At 40.1% G+C, this 21,095-nt stretch overlaps 1 protein-coding gene across 1 annotated transcript; it reads right to left on the bottom strand.

Annotated features, from left to right (window-relative positions):
- Positions 1–1,908: 1,908 nt before the first annotated feature.
- On the bottom strand, positions 1,909–7,229 carry rab3c (RAB3C, member RAS oncogene family). Its single transcript, XM_042101883.1, has 5 exons — positions 6,973–7,229; positions 6,263–6,481; positions 5,321–5,439; positions 4,784–4,908; positions 1,909–4,047 (listed from the first exon to the last, which is right to left on the bottom strand). The coding sequence occupies exons 1-5, from the start codon at positions 6,988–6,990 to the stop codon at positions 3,857–3,859; spliced, it is 672 nt and encodes a 223-aa protein (XP_041957817.1). The 5' UTR covers positions 6,991–7,229; the 3' UTR covers positions 1,909–3,856.
- Between the last annotated feature and the right edge of the window lie 13,866 nt (positions 7,230–21,095).

The raw sequence follows: 21,095 nt of genomic DNA, 5'->3' as shown, positions 1-21,095 counted from the left end.
TTATTCAATGTAAAATAATTCCATTGATATCTGTCTCCTGATAGCTTGTTCTGTTTGGAGAAGGCAGGGTGAGGGGAAGAAAAAAACAAAAGAGTCCAAATTATTTTTTGTAGAGCAAACTCAAACTCTTGGCCTGAGGGCTGTGCCTTAAGTGTACCATGTTAGGTTTCGCATCTTCCTTTCCACTGCACTAGAGATACTATCAGCTGGAGTTGAAAACCCCTCTGTAGTGTTTGTTCCTGTCTTTTAATAGAAACACAATGTTTTATTTTCTTAAAAAAAGAGAGTGTCAGACCTCGAAGGGTCAGCAAGAGGAGGAAGTGTGAGTGGCTGAGTGAAGATAAAAAAAAAATACAACCATTTCTGTCGTTGTACACAGGCCAGTAGTTTGTTCCATGTGTGCACGCTTTGTTGCAGTGCATGAGTGGGAAGCTATAACAAGAATGTTCTGTTTCAGTCACTGCTGCATTTCTTTCTGACTGAAACCTAAACAGACCTGCAACAACATTACAAGTTCATCCCGACTTTATAGACGGAGAACCAGTCCATGCGTCATGCAATATGCTTTAGAATATAATACTGAAAGAAAAAAACACTTATCTTTCCGCCAGACGAAAAAAAAAGAAAGGCGTGATATTTTGACATGAGATGAAGGCAGTACCTTTATAAAAAAAAGTTGTGTTTAGCAATGGAGACTCTTACTTTGACACATACTGTAGACCCTTACAGCCCTGGATCAATGGAATCAGTGGGTACCTGTCAGTTTTGTGGTATCTGTCTAAAAAATAAACAGAATGCACAAACTGAGCTTTATTTTGTTGTTTTTAGCACCACTTTTTGAGGTTTATGATTCCTTTTTTGAATGCCAACTTGTCTGGAGATTTCACAAGACTATAGAGTTGTTTTATTGGATTCCTTGTTTATTGCAGTCTATTGGATAGTACTGTAGAAGACACCTTCTGTAAAAAAAAATACAAAATTAAATAAAAATGTTTTTATATGCAACAGATTAAATAAAGCATGGGTTGATACTGTCAGTTGAGCATCTTTATTTTTCCGCAACGTGCACCATACATCTCTAATGCAGTATAAACATGAAAAGTTTGACCTGGTATGGTTCTAAGCCCTTTCAGCATCACAAACGGTCATTGTGTTTCCCTCTCATGGCAAACTCATATTGAATTACAAACAGTTAGAATTTAATGTTATGAATGTTAATATTACTTTTGTATGAATGTGTAAATGAAAAGTTAGATGCCTATAGCCTGTTACATATTGTCATTGCTTACATAAAGAGTTGTAACAGGGTGGCACTAAGGGCCCTATCTCCTGTGAGGCATTCACAATTTGCACACTAAAGACGAAACTGTCTCTTGTAATTACATTACAACACGAGATTAAGTGGAATTAATTAAATCAAATTCAGAGCCATTTCATTGGCAACCCTGGACACATTTGGATGGGTTGATTTTATGAGAAAACATTGAATTACTCTGCTTGTCCACAAGGGGGTGGTATAGACTCCGGCAAGTGATGATGTGGGCAAAGAATCAGAACAAGCACTCAGTGCCATTCAGGGACATTGTATTTAAGAAAGTCTAACAATTAAAGAATTTGGCATAAGTTCACATATATCTGTGGGATTCAAAGTTATGTGTGGCACTATGATATTTAGCAGCAGATTAATCTTTATACAACAACCTCACAAGACACCATTCTTGTATACGGTAAGTATTCCACACGTAATGCATCTACAAGAGACATTTCCATTCTCCATTTCTTCTTGTCAAATAAACTTTAACAAACAATTATGTAAGCAGGCTTCTGCTAAGCATATTTTGATACAACTGCAGGGAAATATGTTTGTGAGCACATAGATTACATAAATGATTGAATAACCATATAATAACAATTAGGTAGTTTATTACAATTTGTGGACTGACTGGGTTTTTTGTTTTTGTTCTTTATATTATTCTTTATATCACGTCCACTCCTCCATAAGGGAATGCTTTTAAATGTTTACTGTGCATTTAGAAGTTATATTATATATATATATATATATATATATATATAGCCAGGGAAATGGGAAATCACACCAGAATGATAGTTATGTCCGAGAATATGAAGTATATTAAGAATATAAGTATATAAGTATATATAAGTATATATTATTTCACCTATGGCTTATCATTTGGCACAACCACAATACAGTACAGCTGAGGGGCTACAGAAGACCTGAGACATACAGGGGGGTGCAGCACAACACTCTCATAGAGACATTTATTCAGTGAACAACTGTACGGTGGGTTGGGATTATACTCTCATGTTATCATGGGTCAGGATTGGCAGGGTGGACTGAAAGATTGGGGTAACTCCTTTTCAAACAAACACACTACAGGTTGTGAACAAATCTAGAAAATAGAGGAAAAATATACCGTAAGTACAAATACATACATACTACACACCTGCATCATTTGTCGTCTTTGTGAAACTGTACGAGCGTAATACAATTTGATTAAATAAATAAGCACATATCAATATTCACACACTAATAGATGTCCTCCCCTGAGAGACACAGGACTAGTGCTACCAATAATAGCATCAGACAGTACTGTTAGAATGCTCCATGTGAAACTAAAATGGCTGATACAGCATCAGGATAGTCACAGAAAGGTGCATTCAACACTGAATGTAGTCATGATAAAGGGATATTATAATGGTCACCTTTGCGCATGTATCCGAAGGTTATGTTCTCTGTCACAAGGTTATGTTTTCTCAGTCACTTTGGTGCATTTCTCAGATTAGATTCTCAAGGCCAACCTCCACATCAGTTACTTGGGCACATCATAAAAGCAATTTCTCATTTCTTTGAACAAACAGCAATTGCTTTTGCACATCCATGCAATGAATTGTGTGCTGTTTTTTATATTATCAATTGCTCATGTCATGGTCAAAATAGATTACACAGGTTCTGTCTACTACCCCAAAAACATCTACAAATTAGTTATTTGCTTGAGTTGAGTCATTACATGGAAAAGTGTTGAACCAGTTATCCTATGCACTCTGTCAAGTATACTGTAATGCTGCCAAGAGAAATACACTTATTGTTGTGAAAATGTTAATGATGATTTGAGAAATGCACCAAAACCAATGAGAAAAACTGTTACCACAGTAGTTTACTAATAATCTCTGTGTATGGGAATGAAGTGATTTTATCCCGTCCAAAAAAAGTCCCAGTGCTACTGAACTCCCATCAAAAGTCTAGTGTCTCTCTTTGTGAAGCTCTCTCTCTTTCATAAGCATGAGGACTAATATGCTTCCAAAGGTATTCTGATCTGGCTTCCAACCAGACCTCTAAAACATTTACAGTTCTACTGGGAGGCAATTATGAGGGAACTCCAGTAGTAAGAGCCGAAGTAAGACAGAGCAGAGAATAAAGGTCAGTGTGATGTGGATATATACAGGTCGCTAATGTTGTATGGACCCTAGTAGTGAAAATGCAATGAAAAGAAAATGCAGTTAACAGCTTCTGCAGATACTTGTACTTGTACTAGTTTCGCCGTGACTAATCCTGACTAATGGTGAGTGGATAAACCTTATGGTTATGCTTTACTGTAAAAGGCACAAACTATGCCTGACATAAGCGGTCCATTGGAGTATACTTTTATTTTCCCTAAAACCTACCCAAAGTAACATTTTGGCACTAGTGGGAGAGGAATGTGTGTGCATGGAATTTGAGCTACTGGCTACTGCATGTCACTGAGGGTGAGATAGACGTATAATTTTTAGATGACAAACTGATTAACACACTGAATTCCCCTCCACTGAGACAGGCGGCTGGCTAGATGGTCGGCCATTAACAGCCGCAGTTTGGCTGCTGGGGGGGTGGTGGGTTGTCGGTCAGCTTGGTGGCCGGCGAGCCCGATGCCAGAGCAGGGTCGGCCTCCAGGCTCTCGGACATCTTGTCGCAGATGATGTCCACCAGCTTCTCAAACGTCTGCTTGACATTGATGTTCTCCTTGGCGCTGGCCTCGAAGAACTCAAAGCCTGAGTGAGCGAGCGGAGAGAAGAGGAGAGGAGAGGATAGGAAGAAGGAGTGGAATTAGGGGCGAGACAGAGAACAGTGGCTTCACACTCACAGAGCAGCGCTGCACTGCGCAGTGCAGACCATCTGGTGTGACAGCAACATGAGCCATGTGCCTGGACGAGTTCTCAGTCACAGAGGCACCGGGCACGAGCATCATCAGAAAGATCATGGGCAGAATAATAAGACTGTGACTGTATCTGATCAATGTCACTGAGGTCCAGGAGGAACTGGAGGAGAAATGGTTCAGAGTTAAATACATACATACATACATGCATACATACATACATACATACATACATAGATATATTGGTAGCCTCAGCAGCAACTTAACATACAGCTGAAAAAGGAATTTTGACTGAAACATTTTGGCTTTTCAAGAAATATTGTGTACAGGACCTAAATTACCTCTATATCTTCCTCTACTTCAACCAGGATGGATGGATGAATGGACAGATAGATAGATAGATAGATAGATAGATAGATAGATAGATAGGCAGACAGGCAGACAAACACACAGACACACACACAAACACAAACACACAGACACACACACAAACACAAACACACAGACAAACACAAACACAGACAAACACACACAAACACACAGACAAACAAAAACAAAAACACACAGACAAACACACACACAAACACACCGACAAACAAAAACAAAAACACACAGACAAATGTTTCTCCTACCCAGCTGTTCTGCCAGCAGCCGCCCGCTGTCCACAGACACCACTCTCTCATCGGACATGTCACACTTGTTCCCCACCAGAATCACCTGGGCATTGTCCCATGAGTACGTCTTGATTTGGGTCGACCTGAGAAAGGGACACCAGTCACTATCTCCAACACTCACATTAGACACATACTGACATACAGTCTTCAGCTTTAACACTGACACTGACTCAATTAACTCAGTTTATACATGCATGCTTGATCAAACCCATTCTCTTCTTCAAACTAAACATAATCTCTTCTGGCATGACTTACAATCATTACTAGTCTTTTGAAAGATGCCAAGTGCTATGATATAATAAAGCTTCTGTGTACTCTATCACAAAGAAATCATGATTATTCCACGTGTGACATTCTGTCACTGTCTTCCTCACTGATCACACACTTTGATATCACTGCAGACAGTGCCAAAGACAACATCACCCAGGGTCAGCTTTTGGAGGCATTCTGCTGACACAGACACAGTCAGCCTGATGCCTGGTTAGAGGATCTTACCAGTCCTGGACGGCAGCGAAGGACTCCTCATTGGTGATATCATACATTAGGATGAAGCCCATGGCCCCCCGGTAGTACGCTGTTGTGATGGTCCTATACCTCTCCTGGCCAGCCGTGTCCTGTCAAAGCATCCAAAACACAAGCGTGTGACCATACAGTTGGTATGACAACTGGTCATTCCCTCCAAGGCTCTCTGTGTGCTAGTGGCTCATCATAAAATGTTCATTATGCCAATACAAGGATACAATATTATAAGAGGTATTATTTATCAAAGTATGCGTTTATGTAGTTTATCTGCATATGGTAATGAGACAGGTGGCTCATCATAACAATAACAATTGCTGCTCTTCTGGTGCAAAGAAGCATGTGTAGACATATGAACACACAAACACACACACACACACACACACACACACACATACACACACACACACACACACACACACACACATACACACACTCACATATACACACACAGAGATAACAACATTATGTGCACCCTTACAATGTCGCACAGGTATACCCACAACCACACCCACACATTCAACTCCACCCCCATCCAACACTCCAATTTGAAAATAGCTTTCTGTGGCAGTCTGACTGGAAAATATTAGTTGAATCATGACAGAGTTGTGAAACCTTGGGGTCTATGAACACGCCTTTTCATCTGTGCTGTTTTATAGTCTTCTCGAGGGTTCTTGGCTGAGATATAAAAGGTACATGGAGAAACAGCTGTTTAGCCAAAGGGGTGCTGTGGCTTTGGTACAACAGAAAAGAAAGACCTGGGTTCAATGGCTTTGGGCTTATTTCCGTGATTGTTAAACTGTAAAGCATTATTGAGTGGTACTGGATGGCCTGATCTTAGCAGGGATGGATTCTGGTTATTTACTGCCAATACACACACACACACACACACACACACACACAAAACAACAGATATACCCAGATTTGTAGTTTGATCCTCTTCTCATTCTTGTAGACAGTTTTCACTTTAAAGTCTATTCCCACAGTGCTGACAAAGGCTGAAGTGAACGCGTCGTCAGCATAGCGAAAAAGAAAAGACGTTTTCCCAACGCTGCTGTTTCCTATGATTAATAATTTAAACATGTAATCAAAGTTCTGATCTGAGCCTTCTTGCTTCCCATCTTGCGTCACAGCCATCTGGAGAAAAGTAAGAATTATCAGTAGTGAGCATCAGCAATTTCCGGGAAATGTTCAGGATAATGTAGTATGGCTGAATATGTGAGTTTTGGTGAACATCCGGTAAAACCTTTTATTTCAGCACCTGGGAACTGTCCCCCTTCTATATGCTCAATGCAACGACGGAGCGGGGGAACGTCACATGATTTCTGAACTTGGGAATCGTAGTAGGCTAGATAAACTACAGTATTCAACGCACAGCTGATTTTATCTTTACTTTTTGAACAAACGAATCGTCAAAATACAACAAGATACAATCTATCGTAAATTAAGTTAGCCTAGCCGAGAACTTCCTGATTGAAGCCTACAGCCGGGTTATGGAATAGGCCTAACGTTTCATAAACACAGACATTGAAATCAATCCTCTTAATTAACCTTTCAGAAGAACGTGTCAAAGATACGAATACCTTAAAAATCCCAGTGCAATATAAGATGATTACGCCCAGACTTACCTTCCCGTATAAATCCATTTAGCTGCTGAGTTCCCAAAAACCAGATTGGCTACGAAAGCTTCGAAAGGGATAGGGTACGCGTAGCCTAGAACATCAATCGATTCTATTGAGTTATTGCTCGTTTATATTATTCTGCAGATATGTATTCGAGGTTTACGTTACTGGACGCGGTAGACGAAATGAACATCTGAGGCAATGATGAATATTGCCTAGGACGTCACTATCCATCCTCTACCTAGTAGGCTAATCAAGCCATGCAAACGGAAACTGGGCGGTTGCTATGAGCAAGGAAAACCTTGCATCGCTCATAAAAACACGAGCGTGTAAATCGAAAGAGGTGAATTGCATGCACACATTTATTTTGTATGCAGTGATTAAAATGTAATATTATGTCTTTAAAAAACAGAGCACTGATATTTTCACAGTGGGTTTCAGATTAATAACAGTACAATTCACATTAACCGTCTATGCATTTTTCACAGTCAAATACTATTAAGTCTATGAACAGTATGCGATTATAGTATGCAGTATGCTAGCAGGTGGCATTTCGTTTATTTCACGGTTACAGTTGCCATAATAACTATTAATAATAATTATTATTTGGCCAATCTTCTCAGGGCGACAAGGGTCGGTTCTGACGCGTTGACTAGAAGGAGAGGACTTCCGGGGGCCATAGTGGGCGGTATTCACGTCTAGTCTGCAGTATGGCTCACTAATTGTAAGGGGATGAACCATTATTGAATTCCAGTGACCTCTGTCCCTGTTTCTGTTGTTACAGTGTTGTGATGTTACACTGCACTGTCCTAAAAATCACATTTAATTGAGGAAAGTGAACTGTAAATAATGCTGGTAACAGAAACTATATGACAATAAGATCATCTGAAAAGGATCAATAAAAAATGTCCTACAGCCATTCACTGTAACTGCAGAAGCACAGGAGAAAATCGTTATCACAAATTATGTATTCTCTCTGGACATGGGTCCAGGCCAGATGTTGTCCAGTCAGGAGGTGTATACCACTCATCTTTATTAAGGACAGTATTCAAGACTTGATGTCTTGAGTTTTCTTTTTTCTGGATTGCTTGGAATCTGTATTTGGGTCCAACTTGTTTTTCTGGCTTATGGGCCGTGACCCAACTATAATGGAAGGTAAATAAGATAACAACTTGTTGCAACTTAGTTGATTATTGAGGCATCTCCTGTGTAGATTACATGTATTTTGCTCATATATGCTATATACACATTTACATACATATTTGAAAAGTGGTAGTCCTCTTTTGTAGTAAATGTATTCCATGATTTCCACATCTAATGCCAAGTGTTTTTCATTCCTTTATTCCTCCATGGAAACACTTAATATTGAAAACCCTATTGGGAGTTTGGGTTGGCTGTGGCAGCACTCTGTGCAGTTGCATTAGATTACTGAAGAGCCACTGATTTGTAATGATTGACCTTCAATATGTCTGTTATATGCCTCCACCAGTGAAGATGCTAGACTAATGGACTCGATTCACCTTCTCTGTAGCAACAGGAGAAGTAAAGGCCTGTTTTACATTGCCTACCTCTGCATTGTGTCACAGCTGCATTATCTGGTGTTTTTCATCTAACGGGTTAAAGCATTCACATTTTCTATGAGAAGCACATCTTGAGCCTGGTCATCTGGGGCCAATTGTTCAAAAGTGATCTGTTCGAATTTTGGCTGTTTGATTGGATTACATTTTTAAAATGGGTGGTTCAAACATCAGATTATATCATGTAATCCAATCTTGGTTTTGATCTGGATAAAATTGGATTGGGATTCATTTGATCAAATATATATATATATATATATATATATATATTTTTTTTTTTTTTTGTGATTAACATTTTTTATTAGAAAAGAATGAGACGTTACATTTACAGTCACATTTAACTTGAACATACACACCACAAACTACAGTACGACACTCAACACATAGCTCTGAGAGACAAAAGTGATATAGTGAAGGAGACTAAAGATAGCAGTCACATTGTCAACATTAGCTAAGAAGTATAAAGCATTCCCCATAAAAAATAAATCAATTAAAAAAGTCAATAAATAAACAATAAATAAATAATAATAATAAGAAGAAGAATAACAATAATAATAATAATAACAATAATAACAATAGTAATAGTAGTAATGATAATAGATCCTACACTCAGGTCAGAATATTCTGTTTCACAAGGAGATCTTGTATGGACCGTGTAATCCACGACCATGCCTGGATAGTTGTTAGTTTGGCCTTGTTGAGGCGTGCAGTAGTACACTCAAGAGAGGTAATATACTGGTAGGCAGTTAGCCAATATTGTGTTAAGGGTAGATTAGGGTGGAACCAAAGCCTTAAGATGGTCTTTTTTGCAGCCGTAAGCCCTGCCAAGAGTAGTCTACATTGGTTGAAAGTGATGGATAGCTAGGAATCATCATTAAGAAGAATATATATATACACTGTATATATTATTTTATATATTTAATATATTAAAATTGGTGAATTAATATAACATTTTTGTTGACAGGCTCTGACATCGTATCACTGATGAAGCCCACCCGCCTCTTGATGGTCTACTTCACAGTGACATTTTCCTTTGGCACTTGTGACGAACAAGCGAAAATCTTTGGAAGAGGAGAGGCTAATTTAACGCAAGGAGAACTGATATGCCACTGACTGAGTGGTGCTAACCAGGTCTTCTGGTGTGACAGTGGGCTACAATACATGCTTCAAACACCCTGTGGATTGGGGCCATGGGGTAAACTCTCTATGGAAGGGGTGGCACAATCATCTGCTAAATCAGGGGTTCCCAAACTTTTCCACGACAAGGCCCCCCAAATACCACTAGGTTCTGGCCAAGGACCCCCGTGATGTGTTATTAAACCCATCGACAATACTACGGAAAATGTAAAAATACATGAAGCTAATCCTAATAATTATTTTAGCCACAAAAACTTTGCGATGGAGCATACAGTGTGTAAAAATTGTATTTGGGGATTTCTGCTATATGAGAGCTATCACTCTACTATTATTCCCAGTCATTATCATGGAAAATCTAATGTTCAGATATGCGACACATTATTATAATGGCATTGTATAACAACCCTAATAGTAATAAGTATATTTTAACATTTTCAAATGTATTTATTTGTTGCTTTTATTTTTCCTTCCAACTTGCTGAGGCCCCCCTGGCACCCCCTCGCGGCCCCCCAGGGGCCCCGGCCCCCACTTTGAAAACCACTGTGCTAAATGACAGAGGAGTGGACTGGAGGAAAACAATGTTTTGGCATACAACAAAATAGAGGTGAGAGGTTGGGTTTTAAACTAACAAGATTTTATCATATATGCCTGCTAAGAAGAAAGTTGTAGTGGTGAGCTACTGCAAGGGTTCCATTGTCACTCCATGAGGTCAAAACATGGACATTTTTAACAATTGTTTCAGAGATTCTACTGTGTGCCAATGCAAACACAAAATTAGACATTGGAACTGTGTAGTTGGGGTAGCCTCTCCAGTTATTAGTTATAGAACTGTGTTCCTAGAACTGTTGTATCTGCGCCTAGATGTGCCACAGAGCGAGCGAAGAAGTGAGCGTAGGCTTGTGGTATCTAATAATAATTTTAGGCTAGCCTCTGAAAAGTCAAGTCGACCTGTACACATGGTTCCGGGCTGTCAGGGCATTTTGTGGGGTTGTTTTTACTCATGTTGGGTTATTTTCTGTAACCCAGCTTGTTGGGTTGATAGTTTAAGACAGCGCCCCTCCTCTCTCCCACCTGACGTGGAGTACACTACCCAGCACCTGGGTGACTTTAACACAGCTGCATAGTTATTTGAGAGTTCGAAAAAACATTGTTATTCTTCCAACCGTCCAGTCCACCAGCTGTCAGCATGCAATAGAAATCAGGCGATTTCGTAAGGTATGTATCTTTAACTTTTTTTAAATGTTTTATCCAAACGGATTTTAAAAGTCCACCAGAGTTCGTCTACGGAGAGCCTTGCCACTCCATATTAAGTCCCATTGTACCGAATTTTGGATGCAGTTCCACTGGGGGCAATCGCCATGAGTGCAGAATGAATGGGAGTCAATGGAGCTAGACAGCTAAATTGGTCTCTTTCACCTGATTGTCGTTGACAAATCTCAGATTTGATTGTAGTTTGTATAACTTCAACATGGGTTATAGGTCAAAAGTTGAATGAACGAGTACTTATGTCCTTTTGATTTCTTACAGGTTGGGTCATTGTTGCACATAACACGCTAGCATTGTGCTAATGAATGACGTCATTGACACATTTGAAAGGCTTTTTAGAACAATTAAGTGACTTTAAAAAATATAATACTCAACCAAGTGTATTTTCTTTGCCTCCCCTTTCAAATGCAATACTCAAATTACTTGAAAAAAAATGATATCCCAAGAAAAGTGGATTTTGAGGAGTACAGCTCCAGCAGGGCTCTCAAGAGTGAGACTTTGTTTTCTCAGGGGGGAGGGGCAGACACTTGGTGGGCATGTAGCCCCACTAGACTTTTACGGAAAAGTTGTGTTTGGGGGAGGGGGGGCAATTCCCCCCCCCCCCCCCCCCCCCCGCTGGGCCCCCCGAACCCCCCAAAAAATGCACATTTTTCCTAAATAACTACCTGAACCGTGGCACAGAGGATGAAGGGGGGGGGGGGGAATAAAATAAATTAAGTGTACATTTAGTGACTTTTTCCCCTCTCGGCATTTAGATGGTGGTGTTGAGCCTGGTAGAGGATGTTGAGGAGAGGATCTACAAGGCAGGACTGTCTCACACACATTCTCTCTCACAAACCCACACACACAAATACACACACCCATGCACGCATACACACACGTACACATGCACACACACTCACACTCACATCCACATGTACAGACACACATGCATGCACACACACACACACACATGCACAGACATGTACACACACACAAACACACACATAAACACACACACACACGCACCTACAACCCCAAATCAGAAAAAGTTGGGACATTGTGTAAAATGCAAATAAAAACAGAATGTGATAATATACAAGTCTCGTAAACCCATATCAGGGCTCTCAAGTTTTTAAGTTTGCAAGGAGTGAGACTTTGTTTCTCAGGGTGGAGGGGCGTGGCATTGGCACAGTGCCACGCCCCCTCCCCCCTGATCAAAGTACATGAAAGTCCTACGTCTGCTTGAACTACTCGTGGCGCCACACCCCCTCCCCCCCATCAACAGACCCACCCTCCCCATGTCCCATCAGAGAGCACAAATTCCATTATTTCAAACACACTGTTTTATTTATTCTAGAACCCTATAGTAAATAATAATAAATAATAATAACATAAATTATAATAATAATTTCACCTAAATGGGCCCTTTGAACAGCAGTGGCTCATTCTGCTCGATCTAAACAAACAAATGAGAAAAAGCACATTTAGCCCCAAAATGGTCTCTTGAACAGTGGTGGTTCTGTCCGTGTCTGTGTGTGTTTATGAGTGATGTTGTGTGTTGTAAGTGTTTGTGGCAGATTTTGATGGCTTGATGACTGATACTGGGGGCTCCCATTTAAAGCACTGTGGTTCAATGTCAGCCATTTTCACAGTCATGAGGCCATCCTTAAAAATATTCTTGTTTGCAATAACAGCCAAAAAAATAAAAAAAATGGGTCGGTAGGTAGGTCAATATTTTTTTTTCAAGATTTAAAGTAAAAAAAAAGTACAATTTTGGTCATGGTGATTACGTAGGTATGAATTTAAACAAATGTGCATATTGTGACGTAACTGACTGGGTCCTCAACCCATGCCTTCAGGCGCTTCACTGCAAACCTCAATCTGATGCAGGTTATGTAAACCAGCCTTTCTCAAACTTCTTTGACCTGAGGCCCAGTCATGGCAGACTTTGGGGTCATAGGGCTCATCTACATGTACCCAACCCCACTCCCACCAAATCAATCACAATCATTATTATGCCTATATTGTTATACATGCACTTTCACTTAAATGTTTTGTGACATGCACATCAGAGGACTGCTTTACTAATGTAAGATATAATTAGTTTCATTGCTTTTGCTGCATGATGCTTGCATAAGAAAATAAATACTTCTCAAAACAGCAACAATTATATGGGTGCTATTGTTTTGGGATGTTTCCCTCATGCAAGCATCATACATTGGTAGGAAATGGAGAAAAAAATACATGTTTTTAAATTAAGTTTAATTTGAATGCCTGAATGTAAGGATTCAGGAAACACAATACCAGCTTTTTTGGCGAGCAGATAGGCGTAAATCACTGAGCTGTTGATCTTTAACAGATAGAAAGAAGGCTAGAATAGCTTTTGGCCACGTTATATTCAAATTTGACTATACAATACTCAGTGCTATAATTGACCTGTCACTAAGCGCCACCCTTAGAACGCTGATGAGCCAATGACAGTCCAGCCTCAACGGGACTCGGACATCAGCACAACTCCATAGGAAACAACAGAGGGCAGGCATAAAAGGACAAATTAATGGTTATTTATGGAGTTTATTAACTCAAAAAACCCCGACGGATAACCATGGTCAAACATTTTGCATTGGGGATGTGCAATACTGATAGCCGGTACCCCGAGAGGCTAGAAAACGGGGTATATTTTCATCAAAAGTAGCCTACAGGACGTCTCTCGCGTTTGCAACAGCTCGACGTAATGTAGGCAACTAACCTAGCGTTCATGGGCTTCGGAAAAACCTTTCTCCGAGTGAAAACATCATCATTCCACGTCATTCACGTCACTTAATGTGTGAGTCAGAGGTCAGAAACTGGGGCTAGATTTTGCTAACAGAGTTGCCCAGTTAGGCACTCGTCATCACTTTTGTCGTCACGTTGTAGTTCGTTTGTAGTCCATGTGGCCTTTCATGTCCAACAGTTTTAATGTGAACTTGGGAATTTGCCGTTTTTGTCACTTGAAAGCTGCATATCATTCTTTCACGAGCATCTTACACTATATTTTAAGCAAATACAGTTGTTTGTTTAGGATTAGTGAGTGTATGTTTTAACCTTTGTTTTGGCATCCGTGTTTGTCACACATTCTGATGGCAAAGCACATGAACACTTGCTGTCGGAAAAACAAAGTAGCCACGGGGGCGGTCCTTGTCATTCCGAGGTGCCCTGAATGCACCCTCACAGTCGCTTCTACGCTATGTCATATCTATGAAACTCCCGCCCTGTGTCCTGATTGGCTGTACCATAAAATTGGTTGCAGAAATCACTCTCAATGGAAGAGGTCCCAGATGGATGTGAGTGAAGCTAGGCGGAGCTAAGCGGAATGAAATTCATCTGGCTAGGGTCAGGTTAGCTAACTCCTGGTTGATTGAAGGATCTTGCTTTCTAAGCAGTCCACCAGTGTCTGTAAAGCCACCATACATTGCAGCGAACTACTTCACGAACTCACATTTTGATGACAGCCCTACGCTCCGTTGTAGGCGTGTTTTCAACCTTTGCTATTTTGTGGTTGAATCATAGATAGATAGATAGATAGACAGACAGACAGACATACAGATAGATAAATAGATAGATAGATAGATAGATAGATAGATAGATAGATAGATAGATAATTGATTCCCAAGGGGAAATTCCATTCTGATATTCTTGTACTGTTAGGAATATCAGTAGGCTATGATTTATTCAGATGTCTAGTGCAATAAAATTAAGGATAGGCCTATCAATTAACAAGTAGGCCTATGTCTGCTCCTAATTGTCAGTTGACTACCCCCTGCCCTTCTTACAATACAATTAAATTAATTTATTGAATTTATTTATTGATATGAATTAAATAAGTAGAACTATTGCACTTGCCCATATAACCCAATGTCAAACAATAGTACTTTTATTTTGAGTAAATAATACCACTGGTTCTTTTATAGGTCATCACTCTGGGATTGGCAGGGGGAGTGGATGTGAAGGACAGTGTCTGGCGCATACTGAAGCAGACCATTAGGAACAATCTGGCCAAGAAAATGTCATGGCGGGGATTGAACGGGAAAATCCTGTTTGAGAAATTACATCTCAAATCAGTTGTTATGGGTAAGCATTTAAACTGTTCATCACTGTTCACAAATATCCTGTTCTCGGCTCTTTTTTTCCCCAAAGGCTCCTGTAGCTATAGGGATATTAGGCTGAAACCATCATTCAACTGTCAGCCAATTCTTAGTAGAATTTAACTGAACTCAAAACATTTTTGCAATGTGGAAGACAACAGAACCTTCACACCTATCTTCCAGATGATTAGTTTGTTTGACAATGCTTACAGTTCGCATAGTGAAGAAGATTGAAGCATACATTATTGCTGTTTAGAATCTGTTAAATCACTGACACTGAAAACTTGTTTTGTGCATGTTCTCATTTACAGATGCAGTGAGGAGAAATCCATCCTGCTTATCTACTACAAACAAAGAAATTGAGGAGGCTGTGAAGAGGTGGTTTTACTGGGCTGGGTGAAGAGGTGGTTTTACTGGGCTGGGTGAAGAGGTGGTTTTACTGGGCTGGGGAGGTTGTATAGAGGTGGTTTTACTGGGCTGGGTGAAGAGGTGGTTTTACTGGGCTGGGGAGGTTGTATAGAGGTGGTTTTACTGGGCTGGGGAGGTTGTATAGAGGTGGTTTTACTGGGCTGGGGAGGTTGTATAGAGGTGGTTTTACTGGGCTGGGGAGGCTGTGAAGAGGTGGTTTTACTGGGCTGGTGGTTTTACTGGGCTCTTTTACTGGGCTGGGGATAGGGAGGGTGGGAGGAAAAACCGCCAGCTGCCTCCCAACCAGGAGCAACAAGCAGAACAGCTTTAATAAAACATATATCATTTTAAAATATTTTGCTTCATTTAATTTTTTTTTGCATAACACACAGAACCTAGTTTAACCATATAACTTAATATGAGCCTAGAATACTAGGACATAGTAGGTTTAAATAAATAAACAAATAAATAAACAAACAAATAAATAAATAAATAAAAACACTTTGGGTCAGTTATGGCAACACTTTGGGTCAGTTATGGCATCACTTTGGGTCATTTAAGGCCTCTTTTCGGCAATGTTTTGGGGTTTTGGCAACTCTTTGGGATATGTCTGGCTACATTTTGGTATTCCAAAATTGGTTTTGGCTGGGTTTTGGCCGCCTTTTGTTTTTCTTTTGGCACGCCTAATTTGGCCCAAATTTGGGCCGTACATCATCCCAAGGCTTTGCCAAAATGGCATGTCAGTTTTGGCCCAAATTTGGGCCAAAATGATTTTGCTATCTGGGGCGATGTCTCCCGCGAGTCACCTCAGGCAGACTGTAGCCTGTCTGTCCGGGATGAGCTGCCTGCTGTTGTAGCTCCTCCCGGCTAGCCTCTGAAGATCACGTTTACATAGAAAGCCAGACCAAGTCAGCAGTAGGGGTTAAGTCATTGAGAGACCTCAGACCCATTAGACCAGCCTCAGACGAGTCCAGGAAGTGACGTAAATTCCGGAAATAAGTACATAATTTACTTTACTCTTTATGGAGAATACAGCTGGAAAAATCGTGTTTTCTTTTACAGTTCATGGAAAAAATAGTCACATTAGGTAGAAGCTTTTTATTATTAAATTCAGGGCTGCCAACTTTTCAAAAAACCTTGGAGTGAGATTTGGTGGGGCCAACCAAAATTTTGCTGCGGAAATTTTTGTTTGGCTCATTCAGCATTATACCGTACAGTAAAAAAAACGTACATCAGTGGTTCTCAGGTGTAGGGACCAGGCATGGACGGATTATGAACTTTCGGGCCCCTGGGGCCACATGTATTAAGGGCTCCCCACTAATTGTCGCATATGTGGAAGGGGTGTTTGGGGGTCCTCCCCCAGAATTTTTTTTCATTTGTTTGATGTGATTTCCTGTATTCTGGTGCATTTTGGTAGCTTAGAAATCTAGACACACGCGGCAGCAAATTACATTTGCTTCCAGGGCTAGTCTAGCAACTCTCCGTTGGCTTGTGAGCTCGAAAAATTAAACTTCTATCAGGCCAATCAAATCGTCTATAGCGTCGTTAGGGGGGCATAACATAATGATTGATGGCAGAGTTGCAACGGTTTGGCTTGAATTCTCTGCTACTTGAAAACAAAGAAGATGGATATTGCTGTTGGCCAACAGTGCGACACAAGTTAAGCTTGTTTTGAGATGGCAAAAGTTTGAACTAGCCAACTAGCTCCGCTGGTGGGAAAACGCATGGGACTCAGTGCTGTCCTATTGCGTGCAGAGGGAATTTGAAAGACAACCGATTATCCCGCCCCTCGGACTGAGCACTGCGAACGGTGAGTGCCCAGACCCTACATTTTAATGTGGGTCTGGCTTGTCAGGCTAGCATTTTGGGGATGGCCAATACTAAATTCAATCAGATTCATAGCCTACATCCTGATGTGTTGATATTGAGGCAATGATTCCATGCACAGGCTTGGGCTTCAGGGCCCCCTGACACCTTGGGCCCCTGGGTCTGGGCCCGGAAGGCCCGTGCAGTAATCCATCCCCGGGACCAGGGTCCCAGAGTTAAATGAACATTGGTATCAAAGGGATCTAGCCTACTACTAGGACCATGGGCGTCGGAGGCATTGTGAAAGTGGGTGGGACATTTCAGAGGGGGGGTATGGGGGTCCTTCCCCAGAAATTTCTTTTGGACTAGATGCAATTTCCTGAATTCTGGTACATTTTAACAGGTTATTTAGATACTTCTATATAACAAAATAAAGCCAGCCTACGAAATTAATAAAAAGTAAATAATGCATAATTTAAAAATAACTCAATAGGCTACTTGGCTACGCAATAAGGTTTCCATTACAGCACCGCAGACGTTCAATGAACGCATGAAAGCGGATGGTTTGTTTGAAATCCCGACACTCTTTCAACTACATGGAACGTAATAGTGATCATCAAATACCTCCCCAGAGTTCAGTGCCCATCAGTCCCAACATTTAACAATATAATCAAACAGTCCAAAAGTAAATTAAATATCAAACTAAACCGAAAATGTCATGCTTTTGAAGGCCTACCAGTATGCCGCTCCAAGAAACGCATGTCTCAAAATAAAACTCGCATAAGAAATAAAGGGCTGTCTCGAATACAATCCTGCCCCTAAAGGCCTGTACTTTGTCTTAAGACCCCGGCCATAATTTGAGGATTTACAGTATCTAAGTAGACAAACTGGCTTCAGATATCCAACAGAGTGAATAGAGATTGTGCAGTCTTAGCTGTGGTTAATGACGTGATGCTGTTAATGGGGAGTTTTACATAGCCTAGCGTAAACCTATAGGTTATTATTTATTTGGCGTACCTATAAGGCTTTTTACCTTATCAAAAGTGAGGGGGATGACTGATCTCTTCAACACTGCGGGGGATTTGGCGCTTGTCACTGTGTGTGTGACAGAAGAGGAATTGGAGAATGCGTGTAACAAAAACAAAAAAGTTTATGAGCAATTTACGCGCAAATGGGAGAATCCAATGAAAATGACAATGAAGCACTAAACAGATGCTGAAAACAGCACTGGTATTTCGCACGGCAAAAGTGGGGGGGTCCAAACTAACAATTTTAAAAAGTGGGTGGGTGTTTTGTAAGAATTTAAGAAATGTTTGTATATTTTAACTTTTAAATGCATCAATCATGCACTTTTAAAATAAATTCAGAGGTCAGACTTGCTTATTTTTATGGACATATTTGTGCTGTAGCCTAAGCTATTTTGCACTTCAGAATTATAACCATGCACACACAGGTGGAATAGTTATGGTGAAATTGCAAAGTTCACAACCACAAAAACATATGCTACATTTCACAGTTCAGAAATTTTCAAAAATGTGTGTACATTTCAGCACTCCATGAAATTATGCAGAAGTGGTCACCTGTGTTATTCAGCTAGTTTATTTAATATAATATATTGGTCATTGTAATGGCCATAGCCTATAGCCTACATGCTATTCCTTTTTCAGGATGTACCCATATCTGCATGATGTGAATGTTTGCATATGGCTTATGTCAGGCTTTATATCAATATTCTGCCCTACAAAGGCAAAAGACCTTAACTCGCCAGAGTGTGAAACTGAGAAAAATGACTTTAAAGTTTTTTTGTTGTCCAGCCAATTGTATGATAGGTAGGACACTGAAAATTTGCCAAGTAATTGTCATAATGAATACATGTATCTACATGAAAAAAAAATCAGCTCAAACTTGACCTTTGACCCTTATTTGGAAGTTACTGTATTCTGCCTTTGCATTATCTGCAAAACAATAATGGGTCATACAAAGGCAAAATACCTTAACTTCTAATTTATTGACCATTTGGACTTTTATCACTCTATAGAAACATTTATATGATAACAATGATAGCCTTAAGATAACATTTAGTGAGTTTTGTCTAGTAAGGCTTAATATTAGGCCTCCATCAACAGAATATTACAAAATACAAAATAATGAGAAGGCTACACTGGAACATTTTAAAACTTTATCGTTGTACTTAATTTAAGTAAAATAACACTTTAAGAGCCAGAAAACCAAAAAACAGCCACAACATGATCCAAGCCAATGCCATTGGAAACATATGCAATTACAGGAATTTTGCTACTCATGGACACATAATAATTTACTGTCTGTGTCGTGCGGGCGGCGGAGGAGTCACACATTGATTGGATTTCTTTCTTGACAAATTAAAGGGACATCGACTTAAGGACATGCTGTGTAGTTTTGTTCGTATGGGAGTCAAATATTTTGCAACCAACACTGTCTAGCTTTAGCTAATAGCTTACTCATAGCGACACTTAAAATTGAATGACAACATCCGAACAACGTTGCACTTTGATAGATTTTAGGCTAGCTAGCCTGCACATAATTATATTGCGAATGGGCTTGCTGAAAACTTGTGATGGATTTAAACAATGGATTTGTCTTCTCAGTGGATGTTGTTTTCCATGGATTTTTTTAAAGGTAAGCTGCGATCTAAGTTCTATCTGCTGGGTTAGTTTGTGTGCGACATGTTCTCCTCGCCGGGGAGGGACGGGGAGGTGTATCGTGAGGCGTCCCCAACCCACTCGCTTTGTTTTCTGCCAGTGAGTGGACTTGCAGATTGGCAGGCAGCTAGCCACCCTGTATGGCACGAGAAAACGTGTACTAGGCTACTAGTTAATAGTATCCAGGCTTTGAGACATTTATGGTGTCTTACAGTTGCCTGGCACAACATCTATCATGTAGGCTATTTGTGGATCAGGAACAGTTAACTAGCTAACTAGGCTACATCCTAGCTGAATTTCATAGTTAATGCTAGATAGTAAAACAACCACTGCAACATTTTCTTTTCACTTTATTGAAGTGTGGCTGAAGTGCTTCAATTAGGCCTACATACAATACATAGGCATAAGACACTCTGCCTTTGTTTTACCCACCACCAATGTTAATATGGTTTGCTGCGCTGAAATTACGGTGCACTGTAACTTAATTCCAGCGTTCTATAGAGCCGCGAAACAAAGCTAAAGAACCACAACTGATGTTACGGGCTATGCCTTGGCTTACCCTCTGCTTTTTGAAGTTACGGCAAAAACAGCATCTTATTTTGATAAGAAAACAACAAAATTGACTCAAGATATTTGTCCACATGATAAAATTGATGCCCATTGTTCCAAAAATGACAAAAACTCATTTTTGATAAAATTGAAGTTACGGCCTTTTGCCTTTGCACGGCAGTATTTGTGTCTCGTTATTTGATTTTCTTCATATTTTTGCATTAATGTCACTAGGAAGCATGCCAAGCATTGGCTGGAACCTGACAATATAAGAACCATGATAGTGGGATAATCTATGGCTGAGCAATTTACAATTGCATTAATGTCACCAAGGAAGCATTGGCTGGAACCTGACAATATAAGAACCATGATAGTGGGATAATCTATGGCTGAGCAATTTACAATAATGTATGTAGGCCTACTGACAAATAGTTAGAATACATTATAATTTCGCCCCAATGAGGCTATGTAGAAATGTGTTGCAATTTCAAAACCGGATTACTCAGGAACCACTTATTGCACAGAGGCATGCTTTATATCCTCGTATTCGGTACGGTTTGCTGTTTATTGTGATATTGGGTTTGCCACGTGTTGTGTGA

This window comes from Alosa sapidissima, chromosome 8, assembly GCF_018492685.1.
Source record: "Alosa sapidissima isolate fAloSap1 chromosome 8, fAloSap1.pri, whole genome shotgun sequence".
NCBI lineage: Eukaryota > Metazoa > Chordata > Actinopteri > Clupeiformes > Clupeidae > Alosa > Alosa sapidissima.
The sequence above is the reverse complement of the archived record's forward strand: the minus strand, read 5'-3'. Positions and strand labels throughout refer to the sequence as shown.